The 19,902-nt window shown below is 35.9% G+C and overlaps 1 protein-coding gene across 15 annotated transcripts in view; it reads left to right on the top strand.

Moving 5' to 3' along the window:
* Positions 1–19,902, top strand: part of LOC100998091 (probable ATP-dependent DNA helicase HFM1) — a 137,639-nt gene that overhangs the window by 21,018 nt on the left and 96,719 nt on the right. For 11 of the 15 annotated variants that reach the window (XR_004176174.1, XR_004176176.1, XM_031650685.1 and 8 more), the window contains 7 exons: positions 2,622–2,692; positions 3,368–3,500; positions 4,384–4,535; positions 5,118–5,195; positions 5,415–5,573; positions 7,880–8,080; positions 8,161–8,249. Coding sequence is in view for 13 of the 15 variants with exons in the window: in XM_031650685.1 (XP_031506545.1) it covers positions 2,622–2,692; positions 3,368–3,500; positions 4,384–4,535; positions 5,118–5,195; positions 5,415–5,573; positions 7,880–8,080; positions 8,161–8,249 (883 nt within the window). In the remaining 2 variants the exon portion in view is untranslated. The remainder of the gene's footprint in view (positions 1–2,621; positions 2,693–3,367; positions 3,501–4,383; positions 4,536–5,117; positions 5,196–5,414; positions 5,574–7,879; positions 8,081–8,160; positions 8,250–19,902) is intronic. The other 4 variants (XM_031650704.1, XM_031650708.1, XM_031650700.1 and 1 more) reach the window with 2 other exon arrangements.

The following is a 19,902-nucleotide window of genomic DNA, read 5'->3' as shown; positions in this document are numbered from 1 at the left end:
ATGATAGGCCCCGGTGTGTGATGTTCCCCTTCCCGAGTCCAAGTGATCTCATTGTTCAGTTCCCACCTATGAGTGAGAACATGCGGTGTTTGGTTTTCTGTTCTTGTGATAGTTTGCTAAGGATGATGGTTTCCAGCTGCATCCATGTCCCTACAAAGGACGCAAACTCATCCTTTTTTATGGCTGCATAGTATTCCATGGTGTATATGTGCCACATTTTCTTAATCCAATCTGTCACTGATGGACATTTGGGTTGATTCCAAGTCTTTGCTATTGTGAATAGTGCTGCAATAAACATACGTGTGCATGTGTCTTTATAGCAGCATAATTTATAATCCTTTGGGTAAATAAAGAGCTTTGAGGGTCTTTATGCTATATTAGCACAGCTGAAATGGTTCTGTTGTTTAGGGGTCTTTATTAGTTAGGACTACTGCTTACACGTGTGTCCACTGATTTATTGTCCAAAAAGTTCATTTTGTATAAAACTCACTGTCCTATACCTTGTTTCCAAGTATGTATTTAAAGTGGAAGACTGAATGCTATTTGTGATAATTTGAGAGTTTGTAGATTACTTGGACACACCTTATTTTCTTATTCTCTTTAAATATTTTACTACATTTGAATCCTCAGGGCAATAGAAGTTTTCTCAGATTGATCCTACCACAGTAGTCTTGTCATTTTCAGTTCTGCAGACATTTTCCCCATAATTTCAGTGACACTGCTGAGTTTATTGAATGTAAGGCAAAAAATTGATTTCAGTTGTTGATAGTGATGATAAATGATGTTAGCAGTTGAGTTTTCTTATGAGCTGAAACACTGATTCTGTATCTACTCTGAATCAAAGATTCATTTTTGTGAATATAAATTGATATGGAGCTATCTAATGAGAGAAAAACCAACATGATGGCCCACTCATGGGCTTGTTGCAAATAAATATTTGATAGTAAGAGACATGTTTTGAAGGAAAAATGAGATTCCTTCTAAAGCTTATGGATTTTCAAATTCAACATTACGTTTTTGTTTGGCACAGATATGACACTTTGCACACCAGAAAGTAAAATGAGGATTTATAAATTAACTGCTTGATGTAATAATTGCAAACCTATATTAACTGAGTGCTTACTATGTGTCAGGCACTGTTCTAGGTATGTGGGATATGTTACTTAAGAAAACAGACAATGAATCCTTGCTTTTGAGGAGATACCATTCTTGGGATGAGGATAGGGAAGAAGCTATATCTCAACAGCTGTAACAACATATAAATAAGTCATAGAGATTTTTAGAAAGTGGTGACTATTACGGGAAAAGGAAAAAGTAGAGCAGGGTAAGGGGGTTAAATTGGGACTGCTGGGATTCGTGGCTCAGGGTGTAGAATTAAACAGTACTTAGGGTAGACCTTGAGAAGGTCAGATGTAAGCACTTAATGGAGGGAAAGGAGCCAAGGAAATATGGAGGGAGGAACAGTCTAGGCAGGGGAAGGCCTCATGGCAGGAACATGGCTGATGTTTTTGAAGAACAGCAGAGTTCAGTATAGCTAGAGGAGATGAGTTGGGGGAAAGAGTAGTAGGACATGAAGTCAGAGAGAGAAAGGCAGGGGCTGATGCGGGGAGGGAGTGGCAGTGGGAAGACAAGATCATGTAGAGCCTTATAGCCATATACTTTGAGAGAAAGGAGGAATTTGATCAGAGAAGTAATATGATCTAAGTTTAAACAGGATCGCTACAGCAATCCATCAGTTCTTATATATCTTTATAAAAATCCAGTTGTTTAAATAACTGTGTACTTGTGTTCTCAGATATGTTCTTAACCATCTTATATCTTCTAATAGATTATAACAGTCTCAATTGTAGGAACTCATTTTCTTCTTTATTTACAGCTTCCCACAGCTTTCTAAATCTATTAATGTATTCTGTATATAGTGTTCAATGACTGTAGTTGATATATTGTAAGAAGAATACCATGTAAATACAGATATCTCCCAATCTGTCAATAGACCCTCACCTTGGAGAGGGCACAGTTTATTCTTCATATCTATTTATATTTTTGAACTTTCTCATAGGGAAAGGATGATTTAAGTTCTTCCTGCCAAGCCAGTATGTTGATAATTACAATTAAACCCACCACCTAACACAATTCAATTATCAAAAACAAAGAGATTTAGTATTAAGTAACCAGAAACACATCAGCTAATGAAGTACAGTCAATGCTCAATGAAATAGTTGAGTGAAATTCTGTACATTAAAGAAGAGATAAAAATCAAGTGGCCTTGTCAAGGTAAATAAGAAAAAGCACTACTCTGGAAAAGATAAACTAGAAGTATAGTTCTGATTTACTTGCCATTATGTACTTGCATCTCTTCCATCATATTTAGCACTCAAGTATAACCCTTATATAATCTCTTATTTCCCTATAGGAACTTTGCAAGTTCTTTTCAGAATATGGAATGTGACTGGAGACTAGAATAATTTATGATAATTCTTTTCTTAAGATGCCAAATAGCAAATGTTAAAACCTCATCATTAAATGTTGTCACAATCAATATTAATGTAACTTAATTTTAAAATTAAAAGTAACCAATTTTTTAAATTCTGAAATATTTGACTCCTTAATGTTATTGTAAGCGGCAAAATTTAGAAGTATTTTCAAAGAATTTCCATATTTCAACTATATACAGTCCAAAGCCTTTGATGATGTAAGTATTTTATTTAACTTATTTATTTTTCTACCTTTCACTAGGTTGTGATCACTAGATTGGGACAGCTGGGATTTACTAGATCTTTATGTTTGCACTGCCACACTCAGTGTCTAGCACATTATAGGAGCTCAGAAAATATTTGGTAAATGAATACGTGTGATTTTCATAGGTGGATTTGTTTGTATTTGAGTGCAGTGGTGAAATCTCAGCTCACTGCAACTTCTACTTTCCAGGTTCAAGCGATTCTCCTGCCTCAGCCACCCAAGTAACTGGGATTACAGGCATGAGACACCACTCCTGGCTAAGTTCTGTATTTGTAGTGGAGACACGGTTTTGCTTTGTTGGCCAGGGTCGTCTTGAACTCCTGACCTCAAGTGATCTGCCTTCCTTGGCTTCCCAAAGTGCTGGGATTACAGGTGTAAGCCATCGTGCTCAGCCAGGAATGATTTTCTTCTAGGTCTACATTGACAAATAAAACAGCGTGATAAAATACTAATAATGTTATTTTTCGAGAGTAGAGGCTCTAGAGCAAAGTTACAATTTCTATAACTTTAGAGGAGAAATGTTTGAATTATTATTCCTTAGATTCTTATTAAGACTTTTTTTTAACAAATTGAGAATGTATATGAAAAATTCTATATGTTACATGATTGATAACTTTTTATTTTTTAGCTTCTTTACACAGATAGGAATTTTGTGATTTGTGCTCCAACTGGTTCTGGAAAAACTGTAGTGTTTGAACTAGCTATAACAAGATTGTTAATGGAAGTACCATTGCCATGGTTGAATATTAAAATTGTTTACAGTAAGTATTTATTATAAGAGTGATGATTAATTATAATAACGAAAAACCATTGAAGCAAAATGAAGAAATGAATTCAGTTTCTGGCCTTAGGAATTACTTGGTTTTCTATATATTTCTAGTAAAGTCTGGTCTTATTTGTCATTAAATTTAAAACACATTTTCCAGAATTATAAATAAAAAGTAGTATTTGAATTGAGAATTTGACTTTTATATGCTTATTTTTTAAAGGACAGGCAAAATGAACACATAAAATCAAACATTTTGTAATTCTAGAAATTTGCATAGGCACTTTTACTCTCCTTTCTTAGGTGTGTATTTTTAAAATTTTTTTTTAAATCAAAGTAATATATGCATATGGATTAAAAATCAAGTATCACTAAAGGCCTTATGATGAAAAGTAATCATCTTCTGCCCTACCTTTCTCCACTTTTAGTTACACTTGCCTGAGAAATCATTTCTATTTTTAGTTCTTTTTGGTTATTGCCTTGATACCTCTAAATCAAACTTGTCTAACTTGTGGCCTGCAGGCTGCATGTGGCCCAGGATGGCTTTGAATGCAGCCCAACACAAATTTGTAAACTTATGACAATTTGTAATGTTTGTAAAACACTATGAGAATTTTTTTTCTTTAGCTTATCAGTCATCGTTAGTGTTAGCATATTTTATGTGTGGCTCAATACAGTTCTTCTTCCAGTGTGACCCAGGGAAGCCAAAAGACTGGACCCCCCTGCTCTAAATAATATGCCTATATTGTTCATTTTTAATTTATCAATCTTAGGAGTATGTAGATGTGTATTTTTATGCTAACTTTATTAACCAAAGTTTGTGAAAATAATTTTAAAATTGAACTGATGTTCAAAGTAAATATTTTATACTGTTACAGTGGCACCAATAAAAGCCTTGTGTAGTCAGCGTTTTGGTGACTGGAAAGAAAAATTTGGACCAATAGGATTGAATTGTAAAGAACTTACCGGAGATACAGTAATGGATGACCTATTTGAGATTCAGCATGCCCATATTATTATGACAACTCCTGTAGGTATTATTTATACTTTATGATTTCCTTAGTTCGTTAGAAAATACCTATTTTTCTTTACCGAGACAAAAAGTTTAAAAAATACAAACTAGAAGCATATATTTACAATGTAAACAAATGAACATTAAAAAAATACTACAATTCAAGGCCCAGAAAGAATACCTACAAATCAGTAAGTAAAAGACAAATGACCAAATTGGAAAAATTGACAAAGAATAGGCAGTTTGTTATTGTGGATACTTTGCAATCATATTTATTGCTTTATTCTTTTACCTAAGTAGTGTATATTATAGACGGAGGTCCTTGGTAGAATTTAAAAACAGGTAATAAAACTTGGACTTAGAATATTTTGTGGTTCAGCGTAAAAATAATTGAGGGCCCAGTTTTAAAAATACCTTTAAGACTGTAAAAATTCTTTAAGTATTTTTTAATTTTAAAATATTTTTCAGGATACTCTTAAGGGATCAACCACAATTGCCCATTATTTGTAATATGTCATGTTAAAAATATTGATATCTGAATATTTATTATAATTCCTTATCACATTAAATTACTTGTATGCTTTTTTTTTTTCTGTCTAGGAAAAATGGGATAGCATGACTAGGAAATGGAGAGACAACTCTTTGGTTCAACTGGTTCGACTGTTTCTCATTGATGAGGTAATGAATGCATTCACTTTCAGAGATAAACATAAAAGGATAATTAGAATAAGACAGAAAGAAAAAAGACATTTCAACCAAACTATGTGTTTGTTTTATCCCTTCAAATGGAAAATACTCATTTTCTCAAGCAAGAATGTTAGTAGTATTGAATATTTTAATTGATTACATGTATTTATAATTCTATAGCTAATGATTTTTTCTTGATTTCCTGCTTAGGTACATATTGTAAAAGATGAAAATCGTGGTCCAACTCTTGAAGTTGTAGTCAGCAGAATGAAAACTGTACAGTCTGTTTCTCAGACTTTAAAAAATACCAGCACTGTTATTCCAATGCGATTTGTAGCTGTATCTGCAACAATTCCAAATGCTGAGGATGTGAGTTACAATTTTAGCTGAGCTCTTAGGTTTTTTATGACTTATGACATATTTAGTTATTTTGATCTTAGAGAAAAGTGAATTTTTTTGTACTTTGCTTTAATAGGAAAGTATGTTGTAGAAAGTTGTGGCTAGATCTCATAAATATGACAGTATTAAGGCCATAAAATTTGGTTAATCAGGTTTAATAAAATATTTTTTGTGGACATGTGGACATCTCTTGTTTGCTAGTATCTAAAAGTCTTAGTTTCATGGGTCTCAGGTGCCTCATAATAACTTCACTAATAATATGTGATGGTTGTTGTAACTAGCTGACTCTAATTGTATAGCGAAGTATGGTGGAGAATAAAAATAATTGCTTAGATGATTACCACTTGCTCCTCAATTCTGTATGCTTGGCATTGTGGTAAGCACTAACAATAGATGCAAAAGTGAAAATACGTGGACTCCATCCTTGAGGAGGATCTCATGGTTAATGAGGTACATGGACATGTAAAGAAATAATAATATGCAATATTGTCCTTTCCATAATGAATATATGACTTAATTTTTTCTTCAATTTTTAAGTAAACGTCTTGAAAAATAATAGTCTCACTCTACTTTCTCACTCCTACTTACTTCTCAGTCTACTATAATACTGGTTTTCCCCTACTACTTCTTAGAAATTGTTTTCACAAATAGCCACTATATTGTTTATTCCAATGGAATATTTTGTCTTTATCGTTAATTTGGCACAATTAATCATTTTCTTGTTCTTAAAATGACAGCTTATTTTGTTCGTATTTGTCAAGAATAATATAGAAAAATTTAAAGTTTATTAAAACAACAAAACTAAATCCTAGTGTTTGTCTTTCCACATGTAGGAAGCATAATGTATATACTTTTTTTTGTAAGCATGTAGGAATCATAATGTATATACTCTTTTTTTTGACCTGCATTTCATCTATAAACATTTTTATATCATTAAATATTCTTCAGTACTATTTTTGTGGTTTTATTGTAATTTATTTATCAAACAATGTAATAATGGAAGATCATTTCCAATTTTTGCTATTGTAAACAGAGTGAAATTAATATATCTGAAACATCCATGATTATTTCCTTAGGGTGAACTTTTAGAATGAAATAACTGGATCAAAGGATATATAAAACTCTAAAGAAGCACTTCTTTCAATAAATGTTATATTCATTTACACTTCTACCAGAAGCTATTTTCCTATATCCTAACACTGGATCGTTTAATAGCGGAATTATTATTGCTGTTATTATTTTTAAATATTTACAGGATTTATTGTTTAGTGTGGTATCTCATTTAAAAATTTTTTGCTTCTTTGATTTCTACTAAAGCAAATATTTTTAATATATTTATCAACTACTTTAAGTTCTTTTTTAAAAACTTGCCAGATTATGTCATTTGCCTTTTTTTCACTTTGGGATACTAAATTTTTCTTACTTACTTGTAAGCCATTATTACGTACTAGTACTCTCTAATTCATCAAACTTTTCCCCTTTGCGATAAACACTACTTCTGTGAATGCTGTTTCTCTGTCTCTTTGTCAGATCTTCTTCCTCCGTTTTCCCCTAAATTAAGGTCTTTATTCTTGGCCTTCTGCTCCCCTCAAACTGTAAATTCTTGTGTGATCTTATCCCTACTCATGATAACCTTGAAACTATTTTAATGTTTTCTTCCTGTCAAAACAACAGTCAGTTTCATAGCTGGGCATGGAGCCTGATTATTAACTGGGCTATGTAAAGATAAAGATTGCTTACCACGGTTCCAGAAACTAACTAGTGACTCTAGGTTGAGTCTGAAGTTTGCTTTTGGCACTGGCATCTCTCAAGTGTTTGTTGTCTGCTTAAAAACTTGTCAACCCTTGCAAACCTAAACCAACTATTACTTTGCTACTATTTATCTAATATTTAGGACAACACAAAAGAGATGTCAGCTATTTTGAGGCATAGTTTTCAAAAATAGCAAAGAAGGTAAAATGATAGTGAGAAATTTGGTCTCTGTGACAAAACTGATTTTAATTTTTCTTTGGGATTCTTATGAAGGAAAATTAATAATAACGAATTGGAAGTTTACCATAATGAAAAGTGGGTATAATCTTGAAATACTACTGTTGGTAGTGTTGACCACTATATCAACAGAATAATATTAATGGAATATGTAATATTGAAAAAGACAGTATACTTGATTAAATACTTTTATAGCTTGACCTTAAAGTGATCTGTAATTGGGTTGTTTTTAGCAATAAAACTTTACTAGAAGAAAGTTTTAATGCACATGTTTTTGTGTTTTAAAGATTGCAGAATGGCTTTCAGATGGTGAAAGACCAGCTGTATGTCTGAAAATGGATGAGAGCCACAGACCAGTGAAACTTCAGAAAGTGGTCCTTGGATTTCCCTGCAGCAGTAACCAAACTGAATTTAAGTTTGATTTAACCCTCAACTACAAAATTGCCAGTGTTATACAAATGTATTCTGATCAGAAACCCACACTTGTGGTATGGATTGTTGATAGCTTATTTTTTAGTATATTCAGTTTTTAACATGATTAATACAAAAGTTATGAATTTATTTTCAGTTTTGTGCAACAAGGAAGGGTGTGCAACAGGCTGCTTCTGTTCTTGTGAAAGATGCTAAATTTATTATGACTGTGGAACAGAAACAGAGGTATAGTTTTTCATTTTTTCATGGAAGTAGAAGGACTTTTAGGGCTCATCTAGATGAGATGAGAAAATTAGGCTTGTCCCATAACCTTGGGGTAAACGTCAGTGTCCTCATCTATAAAATAAGGATAATGGTAATTTTGAGGATTAAGTGAGATAATGAGTCTTAGTGCAGGGGTGATCCAGGTTTCTTGAATGATAAAGATTATCCATACTGATAATCTGATGGTCAGATTTCTTGAATGATAAAGATTATCCATACTACTGTCAATTTTTTTTTAACCTAATTTCAATCCAACATCTTTTATAGTCTTTCACTAAAGCTGATCTTGCGAATTAATCTCTAAGGACTTTCTATCATATTTGGCCACTTCCACCTTACTTAAACACTCTGGGCTCTGTGCTTCCATGACCATTTCTACTGATTTTCTTCCTACTTTGCAGGCTGCTCGTTCTCAGTCCCCTTTTCACCTCTTCTACCCAACTCTTAAATGTTGTCATTCGAGTGAGTATATCTGAGGTTCATTCTTTCTAATTCCATACTCTTAGTTGTTTGTAACTACTCACATGAACTTCAAATAATATTTATGCGTGTCTATGCATTCCCACATTTATGCCTTCAGCCCAGACTTCCCTACTGAGCCCCAGGCCTGTAGCCCATCTGTGTAACTGAATCCAATTGTATGTCTACCGACAGTCATCTCAAACTCAGTATGTATGAAATAGAACCTTGGTTCTTGCTGTCAGACCAGTTCCTTCTCCAGTGTTCCCCATCTTAATTATACATTATCTCCCTAGTTACTCATAGCAGAAAACTATCACTAATATCTTCTTCACCTTATATCTCATAGACAATCAATCAAAAGTCCTATTTATTCTTACTTCTAAATATAACTCAAATATGTCATTTTGTCTCCATCAACACTGCCACTTCCCTAATTCAAGTCACTATTAATCTCTTGCCTAGGCTGTATCCTTTTCTTTAATCACTGCACACACACACACTCTTATCCCACTTTGTTCTCTGCATAGCATAGATTTTGTGAGATTGCAAATCTAAATGTCAGTTTCCTGCCTAAAACCCTTTAATAGCTTCTTCTTGTCCTGGGGATTAAATGCTAAATCCTTAGTGTAGCCTGCAATAGCCCATATAATGTGATGCCTAGCCAATTCTCCAGACTTATCATGACCATTCTTCCCCTTTACTCACCATGGTCAAGCTGTATTGACCTCTGTGTTCTGTGAATACACCAAACTGTTACTCTGTACAGCATCATCTTGCATCATGCTTTCTTTTACTGGAATGGTTTTTACCTAACTCCTATTTATCCTTCATGTCTAAACTTTAATATCAGTTTTCCATAGTCTTCAGTTTCCCTGTATTTACTTTTATAAGCAACCTGTACTCTATTTCATAGTACTCACTGTAATTATAATATACTTTTGTTTAATAGTTATTTTAATATCTTTTCCATTCGTTAGATTATCAACTTCTTCAGGAAAGGGGGACTCATGTTCATCCTGCTTACCACTCAATCTTAGCAGGTGTGTTAGGTCATTCTTGCATTGATATAAAGAAATTTCTAAGACTGCGTAATTTATAAAGAAGAGAGGTTTAATTGGCTCACAGTTTTGCAGGCTGTACAGGAAACATGGCACCAGCATCTGCTTGGCTTCTGGCTAGGCCTTGGGCTGCTTACAGTTATGGCAGAAGGCAAAGGTTGAGTTGGTGTTTCACATGGTGAGAGCAGGAGCAGGTGTCGGGGGGTGCCATACACTTTTAAGCAACTGGATGTCACAAGAACTCAATCACTGTTGTGAGGACAGCGCCAAGCCATTAGGGATCTGCCCCCATGATCTATTCACCTCCTACCACGCCTCACCTCCAACACTGGGGATTTCAATTTAGCATAAGATTTAAATGGACAGCATCCAGATTATAGCAGAAGGTCTCAGCAGAGTGCTAGCACATGATTACTATGTAATGAACTTTACTTATTATTATTGTTAATAACTTCTGGAAATCAGTAAATATGTTTAGTGGTAGACCTCAGACTAAAATTGGACATGTGGATATAGGCAGATACTTATTTTTCTGCCTAATTTTGTATGGTGGGGGAATATACTTCTCTCTGCTTTGGGTCAGATCAGCTTTCCAGTTACCATTCTGTTCTTTTGCCACCACCTCTGGTTGCTTGTCAACCAAAGACATGTAGCAAGCCTAGAGGAACCAATTTAGTCTTCTTTACATTCTTTGGTTTTTTTTTTTTTTTTAGTCCACTAAAAAGGTAGACTATAAAGATGGTCTATTAAAGCATTACAAACATAACCACTTATTCACCCTCTAGATACTATTTTGACACTTTTCCTTCCAGTTAAAGGATTTAACTTGATCTTCTTAGTTACTACCATATGAAAAACTCTAGGGTGTGAAGCATGTAGAGTAGTTGTTTTATAATACACATCAACAAAGCAAGATAAAACAACAAGAAACAGTAGAGAGCAAGACAGAATGAGAAAAACCAACAAAGAGCTCACAGCCAAAAAGTAGATGAAGTCTGAGAAGTAGATAGAAAGGTAGAAAGTGAAATTACTGCTAATAAGATAAGAATGCCATCAAATAATGATTAATAATTTTTATACCAACTGCATGTAGTTTTATAGCATTCTTATTAATTTTCTAAGTTTTTATAACAAAGATGGGGTTTCAAAAACATTGACCAGTTCATTATAAAACTAGTAATAGAATAAAGGCAAACTGGCATTTTAAATAAAGTGTAGGTATAGGGTAGAGAGACTGTAAGTAGCTATAAACAATTTGAAGCTTTCCACTTGTTGGGTGAATAAACTAGATGATCAGGTTGGATCATACCACTTTTTGTCAGAAACAAGATGTGGGGATCAAGTAATGAGGCTTGTTTTCTTGCTCATAAATTTAACTCTGAAGGCGGTTTTGAAAGACTTATGGAATTCTTTGTGCAATGGCGGCATTATTCACATAGAAATATCTGGTGTCCTAAGGTGAATACATAATAATTAACATTTTTGAGCTGAACTCATCCATGTGACCAGGGAATTGAAATATACTCTAAGTTCCCTTAAAACTAATTTACATTTCATCCACTCCCTTATTTCTGTTGCACACAAATTTCCTAATTTTGCTTCAGATAATCATTTTTTGGCAAACATATATCTTAATTCCTTTTCTCATTTCCTACTCTTACCTAATTACTAATGAAAAGTTTCTCTCCCCTTTAACTCTCTTATTTCTTCAGTCTTTGCCCCTTATTTTTTCTTTATCTCCTTGTTTATTCTTGTTTTTTGTTGTTGTTGTTGTTGTTTTTCCAGGAACATACTGGAGTTAGAGTCAGATTTGAATTACAGTGCTGCTACTTTTACTAGCTATATACAATTGGGCATATTACTTAACTTCTCTCAACTTCAATTTCTTAATCAATATTGTATATGTGAGAATCAATCATCTCACATTGTTTCTATGATGATTAAATAGGCAACATTTCTAAGATACCTAACAGAGGGTAGCAAAGTTTGTACTTAATAGTAACATGCCCTTTCCTCTTTCCTTATCTTCATTCCATTGTGAATCCTTAAAAATGTCATGAGTGTTACCATAAAAATAATTAGTCCTAGTGTCATATCTGCAACAATGAAATAGAAAAATACTAGATGTCTTTATATATTTGAGAACCAAGCCTACCAACTTCTAAAATCTTTTAATGTACCCAGAATTCATTTTCAAATTATCAACACACTTTCTTAACTTCCTCTTCTCTTTTAATTTAACCTAGTTCTTTTTAAAAAGTAAATTTTATATGGCATATTTGAGGTTTACAACATGATGTTATGTGATTCATATAGCTAGTAAAATGGTTACTATAGTGATGCAAATTAATATATCTCTCATCTCACATAGTTATTTTTTTGACAAGAGCAGCTAAATCTACTTAACAAGAATCCCTAACCCAAAACAATTTTATTAACTGTAGTCTTCATGTTGTACACTAGGTCTTTAGACTTGTTCATGCTATGTATCTGCTTTTCTGTGTATCCTTTGACCTACATCTCCCCATTTCTTCTCCTGTTCTCACCCTTCCTGCCTCTGATAACTACTATTTTATTCTGTATCTCTGTATATTTGACTTTTTTTTAAAAAGCTTTCAGATATGAGTGAGAACATGCAATATTTTTCTTTCTATGACTGGCTTATTTCATTTAGTGTCTTAGCAATGTCCTCCAGGTCCAGCCATGTTGTGGCAAATGGCAGAATCTCATTCTTTTATAAGGCTGGATAATCCATTGTGTGTGTATGCGTGCATGTGTGTGTGTGTGTGTGTGTGTGTGTACTATACACACATACCACATTTTTCTCATGTATTAGTTCATCAGCAGACTTTTAGGCTTTTTCCATATCTTAAGTATTATGAACAGTCTGCAAGGAACGTGGGAGTGCAGATATCTTTATGAGGTAATGATTTCTTGTTTGGGTGTATACCCAGAGAAGAACTGGGTAATATGGTAATTCCACTTTTAATATCTTTAGAAATCTCAATACTGATTCCATAATGGCTGTACCAATCTGCAGTTTCAGCTTTCTACTTATGGCTAGCCAGTTTTCCCAGCACTATTTATTAAATAGGGAATCCTTTCCCCATTTCTTGTTTTTCTCAGGTTTGTCAAAGATCAGATGGCTGTAGATGTGCAGACTATTTGGAGGACTCTGTTCTGTTCCATTGGTCTATATCTCTGTGTTTTGGTACCAGTACCATGCTGTTTTGCTACTGTAGCCTTGTATATAGTTTGAAGTCAGGTGGTATGTGATGCCTCCAGCTTTGTTCTCTTTTGAGTTAAGATTGTTCTTGGCAATGCGGGCTCTTTTTGATTCCATAATGAACTTTTAAAGCAGTTTTTCCTGCACTTTTGTGAAGAAACTCATTGGTAGTTTAGGGAATGGCATTGAATCTATAAATTACCTTGGGCAGTATGGCCATTTTCACGATATTGATTCTTCCTATCCATGAGCATGGTATGTTCTTCCCATTTGTTTGTGTCCTCTTTATTTCACTGAGCAGTGGTTTGTAGTTCTCCCCTTGAAGAGGTCCTTTACATCCTTTGTAAGTTGGATTCCTAGGTATTTGATCTTCTTTTTGAAGCTAAATTAGAATGGAAGTTCATTCATGATTTGGCTCTCTCTGTTTGTTCTATTGTTACTGGTGTATAAGAATGCTTGGTGGATTTTTGTAACATTAATTTTGTATCTTGAGACTTTGTTGAAGTTAAGTTATCAGCTTAAGGAGATTTTGGGCTGAGACTATGGGGTCCTTAAATATACAATCATGTGATCTGCAAACAGAGACAATTTGACTTCTTCTTTCCTAAATGAATAATTCTTTGATTTCTTTCTCTCTTGCCTGATTGCCCTAGCCAGAAAATCCTACCAGTATGTTGAATAGAGGGTAGAGAGAGGCATCCTACTTGTGCCAGTTTTCAAGGAAATTTTTCCAGTTTTGCCCATTCAAAGGATATTGGCTGTGGGTTTGTCATAAATAGCTCTTATGATTTTGAGATGCGTCTCCATCAATACCGAATTTATTGGAGAGAGTTTTGCTTGTAAGGCCAGCAATTTGTCAAAGGCCCTTTCTACTCCATTGAGATAATTCATGGTTTTTGTCTTTATTCTGTTTATATGCTGGATTACGTTTATTGATTTGCATATATTGAACCAGCCTTGCATCCCAGGGATGCAGTTTGCACTTGACGTGGTGGATAAGCTTCGAGCATGGACCTGTCACAGTATTTTATTGAGAATTTTTTGCATCATGTTCAACAGGATATTGGTCTAAAAATTCTCTTTTTTTGTTGTGTCTCTGCCAGGCTTGGTATCAGGATGCATGTTGGCCTCTTTATAAAATGAGTTAGGGAGGACTTTTCTTAGCCGATTGGAACCTGTTTCAGAAGGAAATGGTACCAGCTCCTCCTTGTACCTCTGGTAATTCAGCTGTGAATCCATCTGGTCCTGACTTTTTGGTTGGTAGCTATTAATGGCCCTCAATTTCTTGAGCCTGCCATGGGTCTATTCAGGACTCTGGTTTAGTCTTTGGAGAGTATAAGTGTCCAGGAAAATTTCATCCATTTCTTCTAGATTTTTCTAGCTTATTTGCATAGAGGTGTTTATAGTATTCTTGATGGTAGTTTGTATTTCTAGGTTGGTGGTGATATCCCCTTTATCATTTTTATTGCATCTATTTTGATTCTTTCTTTTCTTTCTTATTATATAGTCTTGCTAGTGGTCTATCAATTTTGTTGATAAGTTTCTGTGAAAACCAACTCCTGGATTCATTGATTTTGAGGGTTTTTGTGTCTCTATCTCCTTCAGTTCTGCTCTGATCTTAGTTATTTCTTGCCTCTGCTACTTCTTTGAATGTGTTTGCTGTTGCTTCTATTTTAACGGTGATGTTAGAGGTCAATTTTACATCTTTCCAGCTTCTCTTGTGGGCATTTAGCTATAAATTTCCCTCTCTACACACTGCTTTAAATGTGTCCTAGAGATTCTGGTATGTTGTATCTGCCTCATGGTTTCAAAGAACAACTTTATTTCTGGGCTTTGTTATGTACCCAGTAGTCATTCAGGAGCAGGCTATTCAGTTTCCCCATGTAGTTGGAGTTGCCTGATTGAGTTTCTTAGTCCTCAGTTCTAGCCTTGATTGCACTGTGTCTGAGAGACAGTTTGTTATAATTTCTGTTTCTTTTTGTACATTTGCTGAGGAGTGCTTTACTTCCAATTATGTGGTCAATTTTGGAATAAGTACATGTGGTGCTGAGAAGAATGTATATTCTGCTGATTTGGGGTGGAGAGTTCTATAGATGTTCATTAGGGTCTGCTTAAGGCAGAGAGATGGAGTTCCAATTCCTGGATATCCTTGTTAACTTTCTGTCTCTGCTGATCTGTCTAATGTTGACAGTAAGAAGTCTCCCCATTATTGTATGGGAGTCTAAGTCTCTTGTAAGTCTGTAAGGACTTGCTTTATGAATCTGGGTGCTCCTGTATTGGGTGCATATATATTTAGGATAGTAGGATAGTTAGCTCTTCCTGTTGAATTGATCCTTTACCATTATGTAATGGCCGCTTTGTCTCTTTTTGATCTTTTAACGTTTAAAGTCTGTTTTATCAGAGACTAGTATTGCAAACTCCTCTAAGCTTTGTTTGCATATTCTCCATTTCCTTGGTAGATCTTCCTCCATCCCTTTTATTTTGAGCTGATGTGCAAGGTCTCTTGCATGTGAGATGGGTTCTGAATACAGCAGAGACTGGATGGGTCTTGACTCTTTATCCAGTTTAAGGCCCAGTTCTTTACCGAGCATTTAGTCCATTTACACTTAAGGTTAATATTGTTACGTGAACTTCATCCTGCCATTATGATATTAACTGGTTATTTTGCTCGTTAGTTGATGCAGTTTCTTCCCTAGCCTCGATGGTCTTACATTTTGCATGTTTTGCAATGGCTCTGCACCGGGTTGTAACCTCTGTTTAGTACCTCCTCTTGTGGCTCCTTGTAAGGCAGGGTCATGGTGACAAAATCTCTAAGCATTTGTTTATCTTGTAAAGGACTTACTTCTTCTTCACTTATGAAACTTAGTTTGGCTGGATATGAAATTTGGCTTAAAATTCTTTTAAGAATGTTGAGTATTGGCCCCTCATTCTCTTCTGGCTTGAGAGTTTCGCTGAGAGACCTGCTGTTAGTCTGATGGGCTTCCTTTGTGGGTAACCTGACCTTTCTCTCTGGCTGCCTTTGCAGATTTTTTCCTTCATTTCAACTTCTTGGTGAATCTTGCAATTATGTGTCTTGGAGTGCTGTTTTTCGAGGAGTATCTTTGTGGCGTTTCCTTCTGTATTTCCTGATTTGAATGTTGGTCTGCCCTACTAGGTTGAAGTTCTCCTGATTATTCCCTAAAGAGGTTTCAACCGTTCCATTTTCCCTCACTTTCAGGGCACCCTAATCAATAGACGTGATTTGGTCTTTTATAATCCCATACTCTTTTGCAGGCTTTGTTCATTTTCTTTTTTCTTTCTTTTTTCTTTAGATTTCTTTCTCGCTGTGCATTTCATTCATTTGATCTCAATTGCTGATACTCTTTCTTTCCAGTTGATCGAGTCGGGTACTGAAGCTTGTGCATTTGTCACGATTTCTCTCGTGTCATGGTTTTCATCTCTGCCGGGTTCATGCACGCCTCTTGCATTAATTATTTGAAGTATCAATTCTTCCACTTTTTTTTTCAAGATTTTTAGTTTCTTTGCACTGGGTACGTAATTCCTCCTTTAGCTCTGAGAAGTTTGATGGACTGAAGCCTTCATCTCTCATCTCGTCAAAGTCATTCTCCGTCCAGCTTTGTTCCATTGCTGGCGATGAGCTGTGTTCCTTTGGAGGGGGAGATGCACTCTTATTTTTTGTATTTCCAGCTTTTCTGCCCTGCTTTTTCCCCATCTTTGTGGTTTTATCTGCCTCTGGTCTTTGATGATGGTGATGTACTGATGGAGTTTTGGTGTGGGTGTCCTTCCTGTTTGTTAGTTTTCCTTCTAACAGTCAGGACCCTCAGCTGTAGGTCTGTTGGAGATTGCTTGAGGTCCACTCCAGACCCTATTTGCCTGGGTGTCAGCAGCAGAGGCTGCAGAAGATAGAATATTGCTGAACAGCGAGTGTAGCTGTCTGATTCTTGCTTTGGAAGCTTCCTCTCAGGGGTGTACTCCACCGTGTGAGGTGTGGGGTGTCAGTCTGCCCCTAGTGGGGGATGTCTCCCTGTTAGGCTACTCAGGGGTCAGGGACCCACTTGAGCAGGCAGTCTGTCCATTCTCAGATCTCAGCCTCCGTGTTGGGAGATCCACGGCTCTCTTCAAAGCTGTCAGAGTCGTTTGTGTCTGCAGAGGTTTCTGCTGCTTTTTTTTTTGTTGTTGTTGTTTTTGTTTAGCTGTGCCCTGTCCCCAGAGGTGGAGTCTACAGAGACAGGCAGGCCTCCTTGAGCTGCTGTGAGCTCTACCCAGTTCCAGCTTCCCAGAGGCTTTGTTTACCTACTTAAGCCTCAGCAATGGCAGGTGCGCCTCCCCCAGCCTCGCTGCTGCCGTGCCGTTGGATCGCAGACTGCTGTGCTAGCAATGAGGGAGGCTCTGTGGGCGTGGGACCCTCCCGGCCAGGTGTGGGATATAATCTCCTGTTGTGCCTGTTTGCTAAGACCCTTGGTAAAGTGCAGTATTGGGGTGGGAGTTACCCAATTTTCCAGGTGTTGTGTGTCTCAGTTCCCCTGGCTAGGAAAAGGGATTCCCTTCCCCCTTGAGCTTCCCAGGTGAGGCAATGCCTCGCCCTGCTTCAGCTCTCGCTGGTCGGGCTGCAGCAGCTGACCAGCACCAATTGTCCAGCACTCCCTAGTGAGATGAACCCAGTACCTCAGTTGAAAATGCAGAAATCACCTGTCTTCTGTGTCGCTCGCGCTGGGAGCTGGAGACTGGGGCTGTTCCTATTCGGCCATCTTGCTCCACCCGGCTGCCACATTTTCTTTATCCAGTCTATCACTGATGGGCATTTAGGTTGATTCCATGTCTTTGCTATTGTGAATAATGCTGCAATGAACATATTTGTTCTTGTAGCCTCGTAAAATAATAATTTATATTCCTTTGGGTATATGCCCAGTAACAGGATTGCTAGCTCAAAAGGTGTTTCTGGTTATAGGTCTTTGAGAAATTGCCACAACGTCTTCCACAATGGTTGAACTAATTTACACTAGCAACAGTGTAAAAAAGCATTGCTTTTTCTCTGCAACCTCGCCAGCATCTGTTGTTTTTTGACTTTTTAATAATTGCCATTATTATTAAATGAGATAGCATGAGATGCTCTCTCACTGTGGTTTTGATTTACTTTTCTCTAATGATCAGTGATGTTGAGCTTTTTTTCATAATGTTTGTTGGCCACATGTATGTCGTCTTTTGAGAAGTGTCTATTCATGTCCATTGCCCACTTTTTAATGGTTTTTTTTTTTTTCTTGTAAATTTGTTTAAGTTCCTCATAGACTCTGGATATTAGACCTTTGTCAGATAGATAGATTGCAAAAATTTTCTCCTGTTCTATAGGTTGTCTGTTTACTCTCATGATAGTTTCTTTTGCTGAATGGAAGCTCCTTATTTTAATTTTAAGTTGATGCCATTTGTCAATTTTTGCTTTTGTTGCAATTGCTTTTGGTGTTTTCATCATGAAATCTTTGCCTGTGTCTGTATCCTGAAGGGTATTGACTGAAGGGTATTTTCTTCTAGGGTTTTTATAGTTTTGGGTTTTAAGTTTAAGTCTGTAATCCATCTTGAGTTAATTTTTGTGTAGGGTGTAAGGAAGGGGTCCAGTTTCAATTTTCTGCATATGGCTAGCCAGCTCTCCCAGCACCATTTATTAAATAGGGTGTCCTTTCCCCATTGCTTGCTTTTGTCAGATTTGTTGAAGATCAGATATTTGTAGGTGTGTGATCTTATTTCTGAGTTCTCCATTCTGTCCTTTGGTCTATGTGTCTGTTCTTGTACTAGTCCCATGCTGTTTTGGTTACTGTAGCTTTGTAGTATAGCTTGAAGTTGGGTAGCATACCTCCAGCTTTGTTCTTGCTTAGGATCATCTCGGCTATTTGGTTCTATAGAAATTTTAAAATAGTTTTTTTCTGATTCTGTGAAGAATGTCAATGATAGTTTAGTGGGAATAGCATTGAATATATAAATTACTTTGGGCACTATGGTCATTTTTTACAGTATTGTTTCTTCCTATCCATGAGCATGGAATGTTTCTCTATTTGCTTGTATCCACTTTGATTTCTTTGAGCAGTGGTTTGTAGTTCTCCTTGAAAAGTTTCTTTACTTCCCTCCTTAGCTGCTGTATTCCTAGGTATTTGATTCTTTTTGTAGCAGTTGTGAATGGGAGTTCATAGATGGTTTGGCTCTCTGATTGCCTGCTGTTGGCTATAGGAATGCTAGAGATTTTTGCACATTGATTTTGTATCCTGAGAATTTGCTGAAATTGCTTAATAGCTTAAGAAACTTTTGTGCTGAGAAGATGAGGTTTTCCAAATATAGGATCATGTCATCTGTAAACAAAGATAATTTGACTTCCTCTCTTCCCATTTAAATACGCTTTATTTCTATTGCCTGATTGCCCTTGCCAGAACTTCCAATACTATGTTGAATAGAAATGGTGAGAGAAGGGATCCTTGTCTTGTGCCAGTTTTCAAGGGGAATGATTCCAGTTTTTGCCCATTCAATATGATATTGGCTATGGGTTTGTCATATATGGCTCTTATTATTTTGAGGTATGTTCCTTCAATACCTAGTTTGTTGAGAGTTTTTAACATGAAGGAGTGTTGAATTTTATCGAAGGCCTTTTCTGCGTCTATCGAGGTAATAATGTCTTTAATTCTGTTTATGTGATGAATCACATTTATTGGTTTGTGTATGTCGAACCACTTTTGCATCCTGGGGATGAAGCCAACTTGATCATGGTGGGTAAGCTTTCTGATGTGCTGCTGGATTCAGTTTGCCAGTATTTTATTGAAGCTTTTTGCATGAGTGTTCATTAAGGATACTGTTCTGACGTTTTCTTTTTTTGTTTATCTCCACCAGG

Source organism: Papio anubis, chromosome 1 (assembly GCF_008728515.1).
Source record: "Papio anubis isolate 15944 chromosome 1, Panubis1.0, whole genome shotgun sequence".
Lineage (NCBI taxonomy): Eukaryota > Metazoa > Chordata > Mammalia > Primates > Cercopithecidae > Papio > Papio anubis.
Note: the sequence above shows the minus strand (reverse complement) of the source record. Positions and strands in the feature narration are given on the sequence as shown.